Genomic DNA, 20932 nt, shown 5'->3' with positions numbered 1-20932 from the left:
CTCTGCTCCATCATTTTCCACTCTACAAGTCACACAAAAATCCTTCAGTTCTGTAGAAAGTTGGATTACTGTTACCCAACTAACCCTAAACACCAATATGACAAAATTGCTACTTTTCACCCCCAACAAATCTATACTTACCTCCTATCCTTTTCAATCTCTTCCAAAAATGGTACCATCATATCTCCCTCTGACCATACCAAACTCCTCGGTGTAGAAATTGACAATAACCTACTCTTCGATGTCCATATTTCACAAACCATAAAAAAGCTCCATAAAAAATGGGAACCCTATATAGGCATAAACAATTCCTCTCAGAAGAGGCACGGATCACTCTAGCCCAAACCCATCTACTCTCCACTCTAATGTATACAGCACCAATTCTTACCCAAGTCAGAAAACGTGATCTCACCAGACTTGAATCATGTTACAATAAAATTGCCAAGTTTGCTAACAACTGCACCTTCAGAACCTATCACTGTCAGTCTCTAAGGGAACTACAACGATTACAACTTCCCCAGCTACTCAATTACCATCAGCTAGTCATTGCCTTTAATACTGTTAGATATTTTGAAAAAAAACAGCACTAAGCCAGTTACTCTCTCCATAGAGACCTAATCATCCTCTCAGATCTACTGAGAAATCTCTCCTCTGCATCTCTAAAGATAACAACTCAGGGAAAGCTCCTTTTTCTCATGCCATAGCTAGATCCTGGAAAAACCTACCCCCTTCCCTGACCTCTGCCCCCACTAACACACATTTCAAAAATGCTCTCAGACCACATCTTATGAATACATGGCTGTTTCCATGCATCACATGAATCTCACAATCTCAGCACATTTTACACCTTCCTTCCTTCCTGCTATCTCTGCTGTATATATGCTACAGTTAGGTATCTTACTGTCAACTTGAAATTACATAATATGTCATCTCTAATCATTTTTTTATTCTTTTTTATTCTTTTATCTTATCTCACTAATCAGTGTTTTAAGCTTTGAAAATTTGTAAATTTACTCACTTACTGCTGATGTATTGTTTATTGTTTAGACTGGATTGTATGAGACTTTCTATGTCTGTGCTTACCTTAATTATCACCGTTATATAATTGTTTGTATTATCATGCTGATGTTAATCTAATTGTGGAGCTTTTCTCCCCAGGCCTCCACTGTAAATGGACCTGTTTCCAGTCAGACTATCCCAGTAAACAAATTTAAAATAAATAAATAAATAAAATAAAATAGATTATATGTCAGCAAAACAGTCATTATGTAAAACTAACTGGAGTAATATGCTCAGTGGAAAAAATTGCAGATGGAATGTAAAAAGTTTTGAAAGAGAAATTGAGTCCAAAACATCAAAAAATGTTTAACGTCAGGATCTAGGTATATAATACTAGGGGAGTATATTTCCATAAGAACAAGATACCTGATTAAGGTGAGAGACAAAATGTAAGAAATGGATGAGAGGTCGAACTACAGCTTTGAAAAGTGAAATAAACAAGCTGGACAAACAAATTAAATTAAGCATAATGTGACACAACATCAAGAAAAAGCTGAAGAAAATTTATATAAAGATATTTAGCATAACAGAAAACCTGTTTATATATACATAAGATATGACAGAAGTAAAGACATAAAAATTGATATACTGTGTGCAGATTCTAAACTTTATTTTCAGACAAACCAGATTATAGATATATTTGCAAATTCTTATTCAAAACAGTTTGGCTTCACTGGAATCAAATTAGATTGTATTGAAAAATAACTGCGCAAACTGGATCCAAAGAGCAGGGAAGAGACGAAATTAGTAATAATGAACTGAGAACACTTCAGCAAGAGCTCACAGTAACATTATATCTATTATTCACTAGGTCATATAAGTATGGGGAGATTCCTCAGGATTGGAGACCTGCTCTTATTAAATCTGTCTTTAAAGGAAAAGGGAGTAGGACAAACCCAGAGTCTTATAGACACATGTCTACTTTCATGTTATGGAAAAATACTGGAGTAGGTAATATCAGATAAGTTATTGTCAGAACTGGATAGGTTGGGACTTGAAACCATATACTAGCATGTATATGTTGAAAATACATCTATTACCACTTGTAACATTATGTTCTATAACGATATGATGACAGCTATGAATGAAAAATTGTGCTGTGATGCAATTTATATAGATTCAACTTCAGCGTTTGACATGGTGATACATAAAACACTAATCAATAAATTAAAACAACTAGGTATTAATGGATAGATAGCTGCATGGCTTACAAATAGGACATGGCAAGTATCATACAGCAACTGGACAGGTGAAATTTGTGGTTACAGTCACAGGAGTCTCTCTTAGATCTTTACTTGTTTGGATTGTATCTTTTAAACCTAACATTTTCATCAGAGGTGTTCTACAGTCTATATGCAGATGAACTGAAACTGGATAAACTGATTACATGTGTTACAGATAAGGTATGTCTGCAAAATAACTTGATTAAATTGACCATTTCGGCATAGGAGAGATTTGGGAGGCATACATTGAAAGGTGATTATCTAATACAGTACATAGTGATTCAAACTGTAGACTCATTTAAAGACCTAGTATAAGGGTATTTTCAGCTATGGGTTTTTCTAATCATAATAACCTCTTGGTTAATGATAGTTATAGAACTATAGGTTGTATAAAAAGATTTATAAGGTCTAGGAAATCAAAAATGATGAAGTCAGTGTTTGTTAGTTACATTAGACCCAAACTTGAGTATGGAATAACAATATGGAAACCTTATAAGAAAACAAGCATGCATAAAATACTGGAAAGAGTACAGAAGAAATTACCAATGGCATTCATGGATGTGAAAATTTAAGTTATTATGAAAGACTAAAATATCTGAACTTGTACAGAGTCTCTTACCAATATCTAAGAGGAGATCTTATTCAGGTATATAGGGCATTTAGAGACAACTACCTCTGGGAATGTTTGGGGTTGTCAAAAAGTACTAGAGAATCACCAGACAACCTATGTAGAAGATTCTATAGGAATGAAAAGTGTACTAACTGCTTTTCAGAGAGAGTAGCTGATGCATGGTACAGACTACCAAATTACATTAAAGGAAGTATTATTTAGATATTTTTAAGAACAGCCTGGACACTTACTATGGGGACAAGTGATTTTGTATATTAGCAAGCTAGAAGCCCATTAATGAACGTGCTTGAAATGTTTGTATGTATGTATGAATGTATGTATGTATGTATGTATGTATGTATATTACATGCATTATTAAAGATGAAACATTGATAATGAAAACTATACAGATTTTGAAAAAGTCATTAGGAAATGTGGGACAAGAAACAAATCTGTCTTTAAGGGATTTGATGAGATTGTGAGGACAGGACATATAATGTTTAAGTCTGAAAAAAAAAACTTCTGGAATTTCATAGTGGAGATTAGACATACTGGTAAAAGGGGTGAATGATATGATGGCTCATGTGGAAGATATTAAAAATACTGAAATGGTATTCTCTTTCATTAAGTAAGAAAATACATCTCACTAAATCTGTGATTACAGATAGAGTTAAATATATTGCACAACTTTATCTGTTATGAGACAGAATGGAACAATTAGCAGTATGTATTATATATTAAATATTACTGAAAACTAAGGTAGAGTAAATATATGTAAAATAGTGATAATGTTAGGTGCTAATCAGTTAAGGGTGTTGTTTGAAATATGTAATGCAGCCAGTTGGACTGTTAAACGTTTTGACATTATGGAATTGCAGCAAAATAATTGCAAGGAAGAAAAGTAAAAAACGATAGGTACTTTGTAATATGAATATAGGAGCATGATTTAGCCACAACTCTAACAAACTTGTACAGTATCAGCCACCATACAAGTTTTGTACCAGCTACAGTATTTCCCCTATATAAGGGAGGGCATTCCAAAGATGCAGGTAATTATAGACTCATAAGTCTAGCCACTCTCATATGGAAAGCCAAGAAACTAATCAATCAGGACATAGGGAACCTCCAAACACTGAACTCATCTCAGTCTGGATTTGTCAATGGCAGGTAAGGCTTACTCAACCTGATGAATCTTTTTGAAAAGGTCACCAAAGCAATGGATGAAAATAAAATGTTACACACTACATTCCTCAACCTGTCCAAAGAGTTTGACACAGTTCTCCTCTCAGTATAGTAGAAAAGCCAAATAAACTGGATATAAATCCCTATGTCACCTGCTGGATTGCCAGCGGTCTCAAAGATATGATGCAAGTAATCAAATCTGGGGGTGTTACCTCTAGAAAAGAGACCTGTCACCAGAGGAGTCCCCAGTGGTAAGGTGCTGGGACCTCTTCTGTTTGGCATCTATTTTTCTGAAGTAAAAGCCAATATCAAAAGGCTCTGGCTGTCTAAGTTTGCAGATGACTGCAATCAAGGAGCAGTCATTGAATCCCCAAATGACGTAGCCATGCTGCAGGAAGGTTTGTCCCGAATAGGTAACTGGTGCCAAAATCATGGACTGAAACTAAATGCAAAAAAAAAAATGCTTTTAGTATACTTTGGGAAGTCATCTACCCCAGGGAACTGCCACATTGACAATATACCACTAGGAGTTGACCCAGTTGTTCAGGATATAGGAACTTATGCTGACAATGACATAACTTTTGACCAACATGTGTCCATTGTTGCAAGAAAGTCCTTCTATATTGTGCAGCTTATAAACAAAGTCATTGTGTTTAGATTTAGGAATGTCATTGTCTCCATTTACTCAGCCCTCATTAAAACAGTCATCGGATATAATGCCCCCTTTGGAGTGTATCTGTCCAGCCACATGCAACAATGGGAACACCCATAGACATACCTTAATAAAAAGGATATAAGGCCTAAACAACATGTTTTACATGGTCCAACTCAAACCTGTCACTATGCTCGGCATCCTACAGACTTCTAGAAGGTGACCTACATATGTCTGTCATGCAAGGCATCATCTGACCCAGTACTGATGGATTTACTGCACATCAACAAGTCAAATAGCAGAAAACTTACTCAGTGTAGGGATCTAAACCTTTTCAGCAACATCAACAGAATAGTTTGGAGAGACAGTTATAGATAAAAGAGGTTACCACTTTTCTGGAACAGACTCCCCACCCACATAAAACAAAGTTCATCCCTGTCCATATTCAAGTACAACTTGAATCTATGAATGGAAAACAGAAGATTGCACCCTATACTACTAATGGACAGAGGTAGATCTTAAATGCTTTATTGCATGCATGGGTCTCCTAAAATTATGTACGGTATGATCCCAGTTATTCTTATTGGAGTAATATATATAGTTATTGACCATGGGATGTATAAGGCCAATCTCTTAACAAATTGGATAGGTTAATTTGAACAGAAAAAAATGGAAACTGGTTAGGCTTAAAATGGCCTGCAAGGGCATCTAGCCATGTACTTACCTATGAACCTATGAAAGTTATCACTGTGAAAAGACAAAGTTAAAATTAATGTGGTTAAAAGATAACTTGGTAATAACATAAAATAAGAAAAATAATGTATTGCTAATAGGAGATAAGGAGAATAAAAAGAGGTGTTTTGACTGTAAGAAGATATTGATTACAATATATAAAATGTAGGATCAAATCAGAAAGTATTTGTTTACATGACGGATGTAGTAGACAACAGACGATGCTTCATTTTTTAACTATGAAAGATTGTAGGGCTTTTGGGGAATGCAAGCACAGACAATTTAAATGCTTTGTTTAATGAATTTAATTGAAGACAATGTGACATGGTTATTATAAAAATAGAGGAAAATGTATGAACAGATTAATAAAGTTTTTGGATTATATGGAAAATGGAACTATATCTCATAATATGCTATGTAATAAAAAAAAGACAAATAAATATGAGTCTAATCCAGTTAGAAAATGGTTATATATTGCAAGAAATTAATATTATTTTTAATTTTTTCTTTTTCTTTTGTGATAGGAATGTTAAGATGATTTTTTTTTTATTTATTGTGGGAATTAAATAGAGTTGACACACATTTATTACTATTTGATAAAGTGCAAATGCTCTTTTCCGCAAGTACCATGGGATATTTTACATCCACTTGAGCTACCATACTGATAAGACCCTGACTTAACATCTTATCTGGAGGATGGTACACTCGGGTGCACTCCACTGTTATTGTTAGAAAATGAATCCACAGAACCTGGCGTTAGAATACAATAGACTATATTCTGATCTTCCAGTGTTAGTGGTAGGTGTGCTTACATCTGAGCCACTAGAGTTGCCACTTACCACATGTACTGTACTTGACTGACAATTTATGTGGTATTAATCATGTCACAATTTTTTTTCTAAATAGCTCTTTGTTCTCATACTGTCATATTATATAAAATGTCTGTATTTACAGTACAAAATCAGTATACATTCTTTGCCATTGGACTCATGACTACTTTAGAATAAAATAACTTATAAATAACTAATAAAAGTGCCAACTTCACCCCCCTCTCACCCCCTAAATGGCCCATCTCAATACTGGAAGATTGCCAAATTCTGGTAATAACGGCCACACAGGTAAAAAACGCACTCTCCAAAGCTAAGAATACAGCATCCATGGGACCAGATGACATCCCGGGCTGTGTACTACATGAACTACAAAATGAACTGGCACCTCACCTAAGTGTCATGCTTAATCATAGCCTCACCTCAGGCTTCATGCCCACTGAGTGGCGTACAGGTACAGTTATCCCACTCCACAAGGGGGGATCCACCTTGGATCCCAGGAACTACAGCCCCATCAGTCTGACAAGCCTGATCTGCAAGGCCATGGAACGTATTATCATGGAACTTATAAACAAAGACATTGGCAACCTTCAAAGACTGGACCCCACCCAGTTTGGGTTTGTGAAGGGGCAATCTTGTCTCCTGAACCTGATTGACTTCTTTGAATCAGTCTCCAGAGCAGTGGACGAGGGTAAGGCAGTTCACACAGCCTTTCTGGACGTCGCCAAGGCCTTTGACACCACCCCCTACTCTGGAATCATAGACAAACTTACTAAGCTGGGCATTAATCCCTATGTCACTCGATGGGTTGCCAACTGGCTTACTGACAGAACCCACACTGTAAAAGGAGCTGACTCCAAATCCAGCTTCAGACAAGTGACAAGTGGAGTACCTCAGGGTTCAGTCCTGGGACCACTCTTGTTTGGCATCTACTTCTCTGACGTACAGGCCAATACTAAGGGACTCTGGATAACAAAGTTTGCAGATGACTGCAAACTGGGAGCCATTATTGAATCTTCAAATGATGTGGATACTCTACAAAGGGGCCTTACAGAAACATATGCTTGGTGCCAGAGCCATGGGCTCAAGCTCAATGCCAAGAAATGTATAGTTATCCCCTTTGGGAAAAAACATGTACCCATGAATTACCACATAGGTGGCAGTACACTAAACACCGAAAGTGTGATAAGAGACCTAGGGACACAGATAGACAGTGGTCTCACCTTCGATGACCACATCGCCACAACAGTCAGGAAATCCTTCTATGTGGCACACCTCATCACTAAGGACTTTTCATCCAGAAAAAAGGAGGTCATTATCCCACTGTACTCATCCCTCATTAGATCCATTATAGAATGCAATGCACCATTTGGTATATACCTCTCAAGACACCTGCAACAACTGGAAAGGCCGCAGAAATACCTCACTAAAAGAATCACAGGCCTAAAGCAGATGCCCTATGCTGACCACCTTAAAAAACTCCAGCTATACTCTGTTGCATATCGTCTACTCAGAGGCGATCTCTGCTTAACATACAAGGCCATGTCAAACCCAGAGCTGTCGGACATGCTACACTTAAAGAAATCCCAATCCCTCAGAGCCACATGCTCCAGGGATCTAAACCTTGTCATCACAATAAACAAAACTGCTGGAGGGATAGCTTCCTGACCCAGAGACTTCCCAGACTCTGGAATAGACTGCCCATACATGTCAAGCAGAGTGCCTCTTTGGCCCTCTTCAAAAAGAACCTTGACGATTGGATGGGAGAAAGGAAATTCACCCCGGGGATCACGTCAGTCACCCTGCTAGACAGGGGTACAGGAAGTAAATAGTGTGAAAAGAAATAGCCAGGGAATTGTTATGGCTAGGCTTGTATAGGCCCTAAGGCCGATAGCCTAGTACCAACCTAGGAACCTATGAACCTGTAATTAATAAGAACAGTAACATGCTATTTGAGCCAGTTGTGATGTTAACAAAATAAATAAATAAAGGCAAAGCATCCCATAAGATGCAGAATGTGGTGTTTTTTCTGTGATTATGGCACTGCTAAATACCACAATCACCACTGAAGTTTTAATATTTTCATTATAGTTGTAAAGTGCTGATTATAAATTCTAGTGATCATAGAGTTGAAACAATAGTGGCATTTGTGAAAAGACAAATTAAGCAATCTTTTCAAAGAAGACAATTTTATATAAGAAGTGCATAGAAAGTCATATTCCATATATAGCAATGGAATTTTGTTCTGCGGATCAAGTTTGTTTGTGTCTTTCAGCTTTTCCCGGTTAGGGGTCACCACAGCGGAACTCTGGTCCGCTAATGATTGGTAGTTGATTTTTACGTGCCGAGTTACCAGCCCTGACGCACAACCTTCAACGAATGTACACCCATTCACACATGTCTCCACGCAGAAGACGCTCTAGCTGAGAATCGAACCGGACAGCGTCTTACTGTGAGGCGATAATGCTACCGCAGCACCACCACCGCGGAGTTCTGCGGATCAAGTAAAACACATAAAGGCAAGAGTTCTCTTCAGTTTTGTAAAATGATTGCTATCATGGTTCCTTGATTGGGTTGTGAGGGGTCTTCTCTTCCCCAACTCCTCCAACTGAAGTTTACTTATAGTTGGTGTTTTAGAATCACTCCACACTGGTATTCTGCCATTTTGGTTTACAATGTGTTTGTGTAGTTAAGATTTTATGAGTTCCATGTTTGGTTTATTTATGCATTTTCCAGTTTGCTGTTGTGTATTTATTTGCCTTTTTAATTCATTTTTTTATAATTCTGTTAAATGAGTTCAAGCCTTGTGCACATCTATCATAGGATCATAGGAGGTTACTAGGCTAATTGCCCTGGAGCCTTTACAAGCCTAGCCAAGAGTTTATCCCCAAAAAGAAACCTCAGTCAGCACCTGACATCTCTGTCAATGAGGGACACAGGTGGAACCCCTGGGACAAATCTGTGGTTTCCCATCCACTTATCTAGGATGCGCATGAAGAGGGTCAGCGAGGTACTCTGTTTGACGTGTATGGTAAGTCTATTCCAAAGATGGGACAGCCTCTGGGAGACAAACCTGTCACTCCAACAGGTTTTGTTGATGTTGCATATTAAATCCAGGACTTTCTAGTGCAATGCACGAAGAGTTAGACTTGCGGATATGGAGCCTCTCTAGTATGGCAGGGTCCGAGACTGCCTTGTAGGCGAGACACAGATCACCGCTGAGCAATCTGTATGATACCGAGTGGAGTGATAGTGATTTGAGCCTGTCTGCAGAGGACAGATGTTGGAGGCTATGGATTCTCTTTGTGAGGTATTTCTGTGGCCTTTGTGGTTGGTGCAGATATTTGGAGAGGTACATACCAAATAGGGTGTTATACTCAATTATTGGACTAAAGAGGGAGGAGTGTAGAGAGGTAATAACCTCTTTTTTTGTGGAAGCAATCCCTTTACTTATGAGATGAATCAAGTAAAAGACTTTTCTGACCACTGCTGCTATACGATGGTCGAATGTGAGATTGTTGTCAACCTGAGTACCCAGGTCTCTCACCACAGGTTGTGTGTTTAGGGTGTTGCCGTTAATGTGGTAATCAGTAGGGACCGTGTTTTTGCATTTTCCAATAAAATAGACTACTTACCTGCATAGATCAATGGAAATCATTGACAGAAATTTCATGCAAAGCTTATGACAAGGCAAGACTAGAAACAAATTGACTGTAGTTCACAATATTCACATGTTAAAAGTAGCTTCTCATTGTAACTGATAATATTTTTATTTATTTAACATTTGTTAACCAGAAAAGTCTGAATTGGAATGAAGCTAATTTTCGGTGGAGGCCCAGGGAGAAATGCTCCAGATGCATGTCTTTGTAATGTGGGAGGAAACCGGAGCACCCAGAGGAAACCCACACAAATGCATGGAGGACATTCAGACTCCACACAAAAGGCACACCAGCTGAGAATCAAACTGGAGAACCTCTTGCTTTGAGGTGACAACGCTACCACTGCACCATCCAAAACAATATGGAACTCTTCACAAATTTGCGTGTCATCCTTGTGCAGGGGCCATGCTAATCTTCTCTGTATCTTTCCAATTTTTAGTAGCCGAAGCAAAATATCACAAAAATAGTCCCTAAACTTGTGGATTGTTTAGATACTGGTACTTCATGATTCAGAGGCTGCATATATAGCCCACATTTTTAAGCATGTAATTCTTTATTACTATTGTGTAAGGGTATTCCTACCAGTAACTCATTCTCCAGTTCTGATTAATGACGTGACGATATATTGTAATCCTGGGCTAGTACTCTTATGCACTTGATATTTTGTAAATAATCTTCCATATAAAAGGAAGATATTCAAAAAGTCATAATCTTAAACATTCTGAATAATGATATTTATAATCCCACAGGACACTCTTGGACTTTATAGTACAGCGCAATTTATCCTTAGGCCTATCATGGGGCAGCTGCAGAGTATAATCTAACCATGCTTGTTTTATTGTGCGAATGCTCCTAAGATCCTTCATAAATAGTTAAAAGCAGGTGGATTATATACAGTTGAGGAAGAAGGAAATTCTTTAATATGAATTCATCTTTTTCTTTAATCTGCCATGTAGGTCATCTTCCAATGAGATATTGGGTCTCAAGATTCCAGCTGATCCGGTATTAAATGTGAACACAGTGTGCCTTACTCTGCCGGGTATCACCAGGAGGCAGATGGAGGTATGTATGCGAAGCCCTGATGTGACAGCTTCAGCCATTCAAGGAATTCAGATTGCTATTCATGAATGCCAGCATCAGTTCCGTGATCACCGCTGGAATTGCTCAAGCTTAGAGACAAGAAACAAGATCCCATATGAAAGCATTGTGTTCAACAGAGGTAAGCAAATGGTGCTCAATGTAATGCTATCTGTGCCTCTAAATGTTATACAGGTTGATTGTAATCAGTGTTTACCATTCCTAGTCCTTCCTCATTTTGCTGCATTTCTTCTGTTCAGCAAAATCAGTGTGCTAATGTTATATCAGAACACATTTATTTATAGCTAACCTGTGAAAGGAATTATTTCTCTTATGTAGGCTGGATCAGCTCTTAATAACCCAATGCAATAGCTGTACGTGTAGACAGACATTTTGGATGCATTTCATGTTTTTGACGTAATGGTTTAGAAAAGTGTGAAGACTATATATAGTGTACTGAGATTTTTAGCAGAAGACAAAGTTAAATGCATTTATTAACCCTTGGAAAGCAGAAAGACATTTGCATACAGACATGCGTTTGTAAACACATGCACATACATACACACACATGAATACCATACAAACACACACACATGAATATACACACACACACACACACACACACACACACACACACACACACACACACACACACACACACACACACACACACACACACACACACACACACACACACACACACACACACACACACACACACACACACACACACATCCATCTTAATAAACACCTTGGGGTATGAAACCAGTCCTTAGAGTCTAAGAAAAAAATACTAAATAAAAAAAAAGACCTACAAAAGCATTTGATCCAAAGTGTCTACAATCAAAATACAAAGGAAAGCACCCACAGCGGACTTTGACACAAATTTATTACAACATTTAGTGCTTCCATCTGTCAAGTGATGGACTTCTTCAGAATAACAAAAAAGAAAAAAGTGCCAGTTTTTATAAAAGCGGGGACTTTTTTCACTTTTTTCTTTTTTGTTAGGCAGGGGTTAGCCCTGCTGCTCATCAGGCTAACCCCTTATCTCTTTCTATTTCCCCCTTTACCCATGCATGTTTCACATGTTTACTACCTTCTAAAACCACTACTTCAATGTCCTTTTCTTTCTTCTCCTCTCTATGACTGTTTTTACTGTTCTTCTCAAGCCACACACTTCACGAACAAGACTCACCACTCTGTAATCTGGTTCTCAGAAGCCATGAGCCTAATGTTTTTTCTACATTTGGTACTGCCTCCTCTGCAACAATATTCTCTCCTGTATTATTTGTAATATGTTATCAATATGGTCTTATGTATTATTCAGCTCTTGTATGCTGGCAATGATTGTATGACTTATTTATTTTTTGTTCGATAACCCAAATCTAAAAATTATCTATCTATGTAACTTATGCTGGCGCTTTTCTCCCCGGGTCTTCGCTGAAAACGGGCTACATGCCCAGTCAGACACTACCCAGTAATCAAATGTAATAAATAAGTAAATAAATAAATAGTTGGTTTTGTGATTTTTTTCATGAAATGTCTACATTTAGTATTCCCCTTAATTTTTATTTCTTCACTTATGAATTTTTCTCATAAGTTGAACATTTTCTCAGAAATTTCCCATGCTTCTAAAACTAAGAATGAACACATCCTTCTATATGCAACATCTCTTCTTCTTTAAAAAAAAAGCTTCATTAAAGTTGTGGTTTTGGTCAAATTATCAAGATGTAACATTTAGTAGCCCATCTTTTTCTTCTAGATAACTACTTGCATATTGTTCCTTCAGTTTTACAATGACTCGCTTTTTTCAGACTATTATCTAACTGTAGTTTCATGTTTTTCATAATGCTCTTTTTAAGAGAGTCATAACCAAAAGGCTGTTTCAAAGTTCATCTCTTTTAGGGCACTCTGGTTCTGTCATCAGCACAAGCTAAGTATTTGGGCTATTCACTCCTAGCCCCGAGATTCATATGCATATAACATGACCCTCCATGACAGAGTTATGCACTGACCTGTAAGCTTGTTTTATTTTGAGGTACTAAGCCATAACTAGCTGTCTTATTCTCCAAAAAGACAGAAACAATGCTGTTTAAAACAGCTATTTCCCTCAGGCATGCTTTTCAGATCACTGACCTGGGAACAGACATGGTTCTTAAAATGATTTTTCTGGATATGTTAGAATATTCATGGACACTGCTGTCTCCTTCGAGTCCATTATCTGCAGGTCATTAAGTACAAAGATGACAACTTGTTTATTCATATATATCATTACTGTGAAATATGTAAATCAATAGTGAAAGGTATCTTCATTATAAAACTGCTCTGTTATATGTAGACCGTTTTTTCATGTGTTAATCAGGTAAGCCCCTAGGCACAAATACTTCCTTTCAGAGATACCAAAGAACACTGCCTGATTATGTGAGAATCATGTTGTCTGTAAGCTGAGACAATCAAAATCAGACACAAGGAGATAAGAAAACACTGGTTAGGAAATCATAACCTCAGCAAGGGTAGCATATTGCCTTTTCTAACTTTTTTGTTAGTGTAGCCATCAAATGTTTGTACATGGCCACTACTGATATATAAGTGGTGGTGTATGGATGGATCTGTTGTGCAAATGTCTTTGAAGTTATGAAGAATAGACTTGATCAAATGACAAACCAGCAACAACACCAACCTCTGCACTGGCTTGAATCATAGTGGTTTTGCTGTTTATTTTACTATTTTCTTGAACATTCACTTCCTTTTGGTTGCCAGCCATCATATTCCTTCTTACCAGCACCATCATCCAAACAGCCATCAGAGGTTTCTGCTTTGGTCCTAAACCCTGCTATCCCACAGCTGTACGATATATACTTTGCTAAATGGGGACTGTAGTACCAGGCTAATTTTGGTACATGAGTGCTTCTGAAAATGCCATCTGCTGAGTCCTTATTTTTTGCTGAAAATACTCCTCATGTATTTCCCTAACTTTTGCTATGAGCCACCAGTAAGATGGGTCCGGCAACCTCGCCCACTCCACCTGCCACAATGCCTGACTTCTCTAACACCCATATTGTTTATCTGTGGTCATCCATGATCCATTTCATGCTGTATCCAACTCTGCCATGCTGTCAGATGACTTTTATTCTCGCAGGTAGTGCCTTACTTCCCTAATTGGAGAGATTTGCCACAATGAATCCATTAGGTCTGCATCATTTTGATTTTTTTTGTACAGCCTTCTTATCAGGGAATAAAATGATAAAGCAGTGGTCTACAGCTTGACTTCATGTCTTCAGAATAAAATCCTAACATATTTGAGGTGCTGTCTCTGGCATGGAGTTTCATTTTCTTTTGTTATACCAAAACTCTGTCTTCTTGAAGAGTAAGTTGTACCTGGTGGAAACATTCTATACATTAAAATACAAATAAATAAATAAATAAATACATACATAAACAACTAAATAAGTAATTTTTATGTATGCATGTTTTGTATCCAGGTTGTAGATAATGTAGATTGACATAGATTGACAGTATAGTGTTTTGTTGCTTTCTTGTGCACTTAAGAACAGTTTAACCTATTTTTATGTATTACAAGACTTTGTAGTATATATTAGAAAACTAAATAGTAAGTGAACACATATAAAAATATCCAACCACATTGCCTTCTAACTCTACTTGTCTTTCCACCTAGACCTGTCCTGCCTTCCTGCCACCTGCTTACTTAAGACATTCAACACCCTCAACTAACAGACATTGAATCCCAGCCATATTCTACAAATTAAACTAGTTGAACAATTAAATCATCTTGTTTGTCTTCTGTGCTTTCTTGTCTTGGAACTGCTAGAAGCTTGGTAGCATGAAACCTTTGGACATTTTCCTTCCAGGAAAGTGCATTTAAGCTACATTTAAAATACTGTACTTATTCTAATATTTAAATCAGTTCTGTGTGCTTTCTGTTGCATTCTGCATCTGAAGTTAAATCTATTAATTGAAGGCATTTTTATAGTTGCAGTGCAGTGCCTTTCAAGTGTTTTCTATATGTGCGTAGGTGTTGAAATAATTCCTGAGCTCTCATTTTATTGCATTTTTACTATCTGTTTTCTGAATTTGTTCCCCACCCACCTTTTTCATGTTGTGCTTTTAAACATGGAGGCTTTTGAGCTGCCCTCCCCTATTGTATATCTGGTCTTGGAGGCTCAACCCAGTCTATTCTTCTGTATAAACTGTGCTTGATAGACCATACTTCATTGAAAAGAGGAAAAGAAGTAATCACAAAAGAAACAAAGAAGTATACCTGGCCCAAGAAGCACCTCTCAGTTTAATATCCTCTGCACATCTGACTGACAGATGAAACTTTGAGTTCCTCCCCTTAGACTGTAAGTGTACTTTGAAAGTGCCTTACAGTATGCATGTTCATCATTTCTAGCTTGTCTGCTTTTGAATTGCCTTGCAATTACTTGTTCATAGGTTCATAGGTAGGTACTAGGCTATTGGCCCTAGGGCCTGTATAAGCCAAGCCAAACAGTACCTTGGCTTTTGCCACCCAAGAAAATTAGTTTCCTGTGTCCCTGTCAAGCAGAGCCACAGAAGTGATCCCCAGGGTGAATTTCCTATCTCCCCTCCAATCATCAAGATTATTCTTGAGAGTGCTAATGAGGAGCTTTGTTTGATATAGATAGGTAGTTTGTTCCAGAGTATGGGAAGTCTCTGAGACAGGAATCTATCCCTCCAGCATGTTCTGTTTATTGTGGTGACAAGGTTTAGGTCCCTAGAGCATGTAGCTCAGAGGGATTGGGATTTCTTTACGTGGAGCATGTCCAACAGCTCTGGGTTTGACATAGCTTTGTATGTTAGGCAGAGATCGCCTCTGACTAGGCAATATGCAACAGAGTAAAGATGGAGTTTTTTGAGACGGTCTGCATAGGGCATCTGTTTGAGGCCAGTAATCCTCTTTGTGAGGTATTTCTGTGGCCTTTCCAGTTGTTGTAGATGTCTTGTGAGGTACATACCAAAAGGGGCATTGTACTCTGTAATGGGTCTAATGAATGATGAGTAGAGTGGAACAATGACCTCTTTTTTCCTGGATGAGAAACCTTTTTTGATGAGGTGTGCCACATAGAAGGATTTCCTGACTACTGTGGCGATGTGATTATCAAAGGAGAGACTACTGTCCACCTGTGTCCCAAGGTTTCTTATCACACTTTGGGTGTTAAGTAGACTACCGCCTATGTGGTAGTTCATGGGTACAGAGTTTTTACCAAAACTGTTAGATATTCTTCTTGTAACATTTCACATTTGGCTAACTAAAGAGTGTTTTTGCATTAAGAAGACTTGGACTGCAGTTCTAGTGGGAGTAGAAGGGTATCCAGGTTTGCCTAAGTTTGGATACAGGCTTAAGAAAGAATTTCATGTCGTAGCTAATTGTTTGATTTGTTTCTGATACCTATTCACTTTTAGCTAATGAAAGTGCATTTTTACATCAAGAAGATTGAGACTGAGACTACAATTCTTGTGGGATTAGAAAGGTAGCTTGGTTTGTCTGAGTTGGGAAACACACAGGGAAGCTTAAAATGACAGTAGCTAGTCGGTACCTTTTTCACTTTTGGCTAATCAAAGTGTGTATTTACATCAATAAAACAGGAACTAGAATTCTAGTGGCAGTAAAAAGGTAGTCTGATCTCCCCAAGCTGGAAAACATAAAAGTTGGCTTAAAGGGAGATTGTTTCATCATCTAGAGGACATTTTAGGGACCTAGTTGCTGGTGTTAATCTGTACTTGAAAGTTACTTATGCTGTACTTTTATAGTAAGAAATTCCAGGATCATCTATATTATGGCAGAAGGTGTTTACCTGTTGCTCTGGACTAGGAAGCATTCCAGGGAGCTCAAAGTGTAGTTGTTTATTGGCCAGAAGGCATAGAAGTTAGTTTTCATCTTATTTCTGTATGCTATAAATGAGGTCCTTCTGCGCAGAGCTTCTCACCTTGCAGCAATGATTAGAAATGCCCTGTATAGTAGCAAATGTTTAGTTTGTAAAATTTATCCAAAAAATTAGTACTTAAGACTTTAACCCGTAACATAGTAAGGCTTTACTTGGAGCTAAGGAGCTAAGTTTAGTGCAGCTAGTGTGTTAAACAGCACTTATAACAGATCATAGTACTATCTAACATCTAGCCTTAATCCTAAAAACCACTCAAGTGACCCCTGTAAAACTAAGTCCCGAGACCATAATACCCCAACCTAATATAGTTTCAGACAATATGGATATGTAATTTCCTAATCTCTCTTTGGCCATCTTGGTAGATATTGGCATCCTGAGACAACGTAGCAATTGTCTCATACTCAGACAACATTTTAATCCTTAAAGAAATCAACACAGTATTCATGACATGCATATATAACTTCCTGGAGGCATAAATCTCCCTTACAAACAAGGTTGCAGAGAAAACATACTGCATCCTTCATATATACTGCTCACGCACATAGACCTTCTTATGCTGTGGCACTTAAAAGAAACCTTCCCAAACCTCAAAAATCTCCTAAGTCATCAAACGGCAGCACCTATCCTGGGAATCACTAAAGCATGCATTAAATGTGACATCTAACACCACACATAACACTACACCCAATGATCCCCAAAAAATAAAGTTCATAAGGCAGGCAAACGGTTTACCTAGTACTAATGACATAGGGGATTGTATTGTATGACATACAGATATCCTTGTCACCAGGCTGGTCAAGAAGACAATGTTTACTTGCCTATCTAGAGCTAGAATTTGTAATATCAAGCATGCACTCGTCATTGCACCACAGGTACCAATATGATTCTATTAAAGTTCATGTGGGTGTAAATGATCTGAGATGTACCCCTCAGAGCTATATGAAAAGAGACATTATGGATCTCTCTGAATATGTCTCACAGACAGGTGCGTGCCTTGCATTGAGCAGCTTTTTACATTTAGCAAGGATGATGCCACAGTATGAAGAGAAAATGACTGATTTTAATAACTGCCTTAGTTTCTGGTGTCACTCCATGAGGGATCCGATATCTGTCAGCATGGAAGGACATGGTCAATGGTCAACAGACCACATTGCTTTGTCAAAGATGGTCTGCACCTAACCCCCTTCCCGCACTTTCTGATATTGGGTAAAATGAATTTAAGTCCTCACAGCATTTTTTTAGGCAATGTCAAAATGACAAAGCTATCAACATAGCAAAACCATAAATAAATAAATACAAACTGAAAGCAACCATAACATGGTACTGCTCAATACTAGGAGTCTAAATAAGAAACTCAACACCCGACAAGCTCTCCTCACTCTGGAGAGTGCAGATATCTCTGTTATTACAGACACTTGGTTTAAAACCACAGAAAGTACTCTAGCAGTAGAATGCTACAGTGCCTTCCACACATTTAGACCACCAGCAGCACAGACAGGTACTAAAGATGGAGGTGTTTTTGATTTATGCTAGCACAAATATAACTCTAGGTTGATTAAACAAGATGATGCCCTGGAGTTCATCCACATCCCAGTGTCCATAGACATGTCCTGGCCAGCTACAGACTACCTTCTGTAACCTACAAAGGTCACAACTCTTACCTAGACCTTCTAGATGTGTTCACCATGGAAACAAATATCCTATTCATGGGAGACTTTAATTACACCACTATAGACTGGGAAATGAACACTAAGTCTAACTTACAGACACAATGTTTTCTGGATTTTATCAACATGAACACCCTGACCAGATAGTGCCCACCCCAATGTCATGTCCTCACTCCTGTTGTGGACTTCAAAACTGTCTCCCTTAAAATAAAAATCAACTTGGAAAACCCTACTAAACCCATAACAGTTAGAAACTATTCTAAAGCAAACTGCAGTTTATTAAGAGAAGGTTTGTCAAAATTGGTATCTCCCCCATAACCCGAGAACACAGCAACCTGTGCAGAATTATTCACAGAGACCCTATACAAACATGTAAATGGCTACACTGAGGCTGCTGTACCTTCCAGAAGTAAGCCCAGATCTAACACCAAAAACAAACCCCATTGGCGGAATTCTTGCCTTAGCAGTGTATATAAAAAAGAAAAAAAAGTCACTGCCAAAATCTGAAAGAACAGCTCCCATAGAGACAGGAGTTTCCTGATCCAACTAAATAAGAAACCTAGAGGTCTAACAAAGTCTACCAAGACCAATTATGAGTTCAGGGTAGCCTACCAGGCTAAGGCCAATCACAAGGCCTACTTCAGCTATGTCAGGAACCTTAAAACTCAGCAGTGCACTGAACTGGTGGTAAATGGCTCAACCTTCACTGACAATAGTGACATTGCAAGTCTACTGGCTCATAAATTTAGTTCTAACTTCACTTCCCCACTCCCAGCTGTGAAATCCCTTCTAGCATATGCCCTTCTCCAGCTAGCAACAGGTAGCAGGTCATGGCAGCACTCACTAAGGCCAAAAACATTGCTTCAGTGGGCCCCAACAATGTCCCTAGTTGTCTCCTAAATAGTCTAAAATATGACCTACTGGGACCACTTGAGGCACAGTTCAACTACAGCCTGAAATCAAATTACATGCCAGGGGACTGGATGGTTGCAATGGTCATTCCTGGTCATAAGGTTGGGCCATCAACTGACCTTGGGAACTACAGACTCTTTAGTCTAACAAATCTAATATGCAAAGCCACAGAATGAATTATCATTGAAATGATCAACAAGGACATTTTCAACCTACAGATACTGGACACATCTCAGTTTGGCTTTGTTAAGGGAAGGGCTTGCCTATTCAACCTGATAGACTTCTTCAAGAGGGTTACCAAAGTGATGGATGAGGGGAAAATGGCACATACCACCTACTTTGACTTGGCCAAAGCATTCAATTACAACCTGGTAGACTTCTTCAAGAGGGTCATCAAAGCGACGGATGAAGGGAAAATGGTGCATACCACCTACCTTGCCTTGGCTAAGCCATTCAATTAAATACCCCTCTCTGGTATTGTTAACAGACTGTCAGCACTAGACACAAATCCCTACATAACTCATTGTATTGATGGCTGGCTCACAGATAGGACCCAAGAAGTCAAGATCAGTGAGACCACCTTAACTAATAGACCAATTACCAGTCACTCCAGGGCTTCACGTTGAACCCACTCTTGTTTGGCATCTACTTCTTGGAAGTCAAGGCTAATTTCAAAGCCTCTGGATAACCAAGGTCACAGATTACTGCATATTGGGAGCTATCACAGATCCATCCTCATGACACCAATATCCTACAAGAGGGTTTAACACAAACAAATGACTGGTGCCAAAGCCACAAACTAAAACTTTAAGTAAAGAAATGCAATATAATGCCCATTAGTAAATCATCTACCCAAGCAAATTACTCCATTGTTAAAACACTCCTAAGAGTTGACACAGTTCTTGGGAATCTGGGAACACATGGAGTCAGTAATTGGACCTTCGAGCAACATGTCGCTAAGATTGTAAGAAAATCATTCTATGTTGCCCAACTCATAAACAATGGTATGGCACCCAGATCCAAGGAAGTTATAGCACTACTCTACTCAGCCCTTATCAGACCTGCCATTGAGTATTATGCCCCCTTTGGCATGTACCTTACCAGGCACTTTCAACAGGTAGAATACCCTCAAAGGTTCCTCACCAAGAAAATCCAGGGTATGAACACACTGTCTTACACAGATCACCTTAAGGCCCTATTTCTGTACTCAGTCTCCTACAGGTTACTGAGAGGAGATCTATGCCTAGCATATAAGGCATCTTCAGATCCAGCTCTGATGGATCTCTTGCACATCCACAAAACAAACAGCATTAGAAATGCTAGATCCAAGAACCTGAACTTTACATTCAACATAAACAGTGCATGCTGAAGAGACCAATATGTGTCTCAAAGAATCCCCACACTGTGG

The 20932-nt window shown here is 38.4% G+C and overlaps 1 protein-coding gene and 1 non-coding gene across 2 annotated transcripts in view; one reads left to right on the top strand and one right to left on the bottom strand.

Annotated features, from left to right (window-relative positions):
• Positions 1–20932, top strand: part of WNT10A (Wnt family member 10A) — a 414421-nt gene that overhangs the window by 51997 nt on the left and 341492 nt on the right. Inside the window, exon 2 of the mRNA XM_044075214.1 lies at positions 10901–11163. Within this exon, the coding sequence (XP_043931149.1) occupies positions 10901–11163 (263 nt within the window). The remainder of the gene's footprint in view (positions 1–10900; positions 11164–20932) is intronic.
• On the bottom strand, positions 10300–10402 carry LOC122805102. The gene has a single exon (XR_006365312.1). It is a non-coding gene; the product is annotated as a U6 spliceosomal RNA (small nuclear RNA).

The sequence above is a fragment of the Protopterus annectens genome, chromosome 6.part0 (genome assembly GCF_019279795.1).
Source record: "Protopterus annectens isolate FY-2018-M chromosome 6.part0, PAN1.0, whole genome shotgun sequence".
Taxonomy (NCBI): Eukaryota; Metazoa; Chordata; order Ceratodontiformes; family Protopteridae; genus Protopterus; species Protopterus annectens.
Note: the sequence above shows the minus strand (reverse complement) of the source record. Positions and strands in the feature narration are given on the sequence as shown.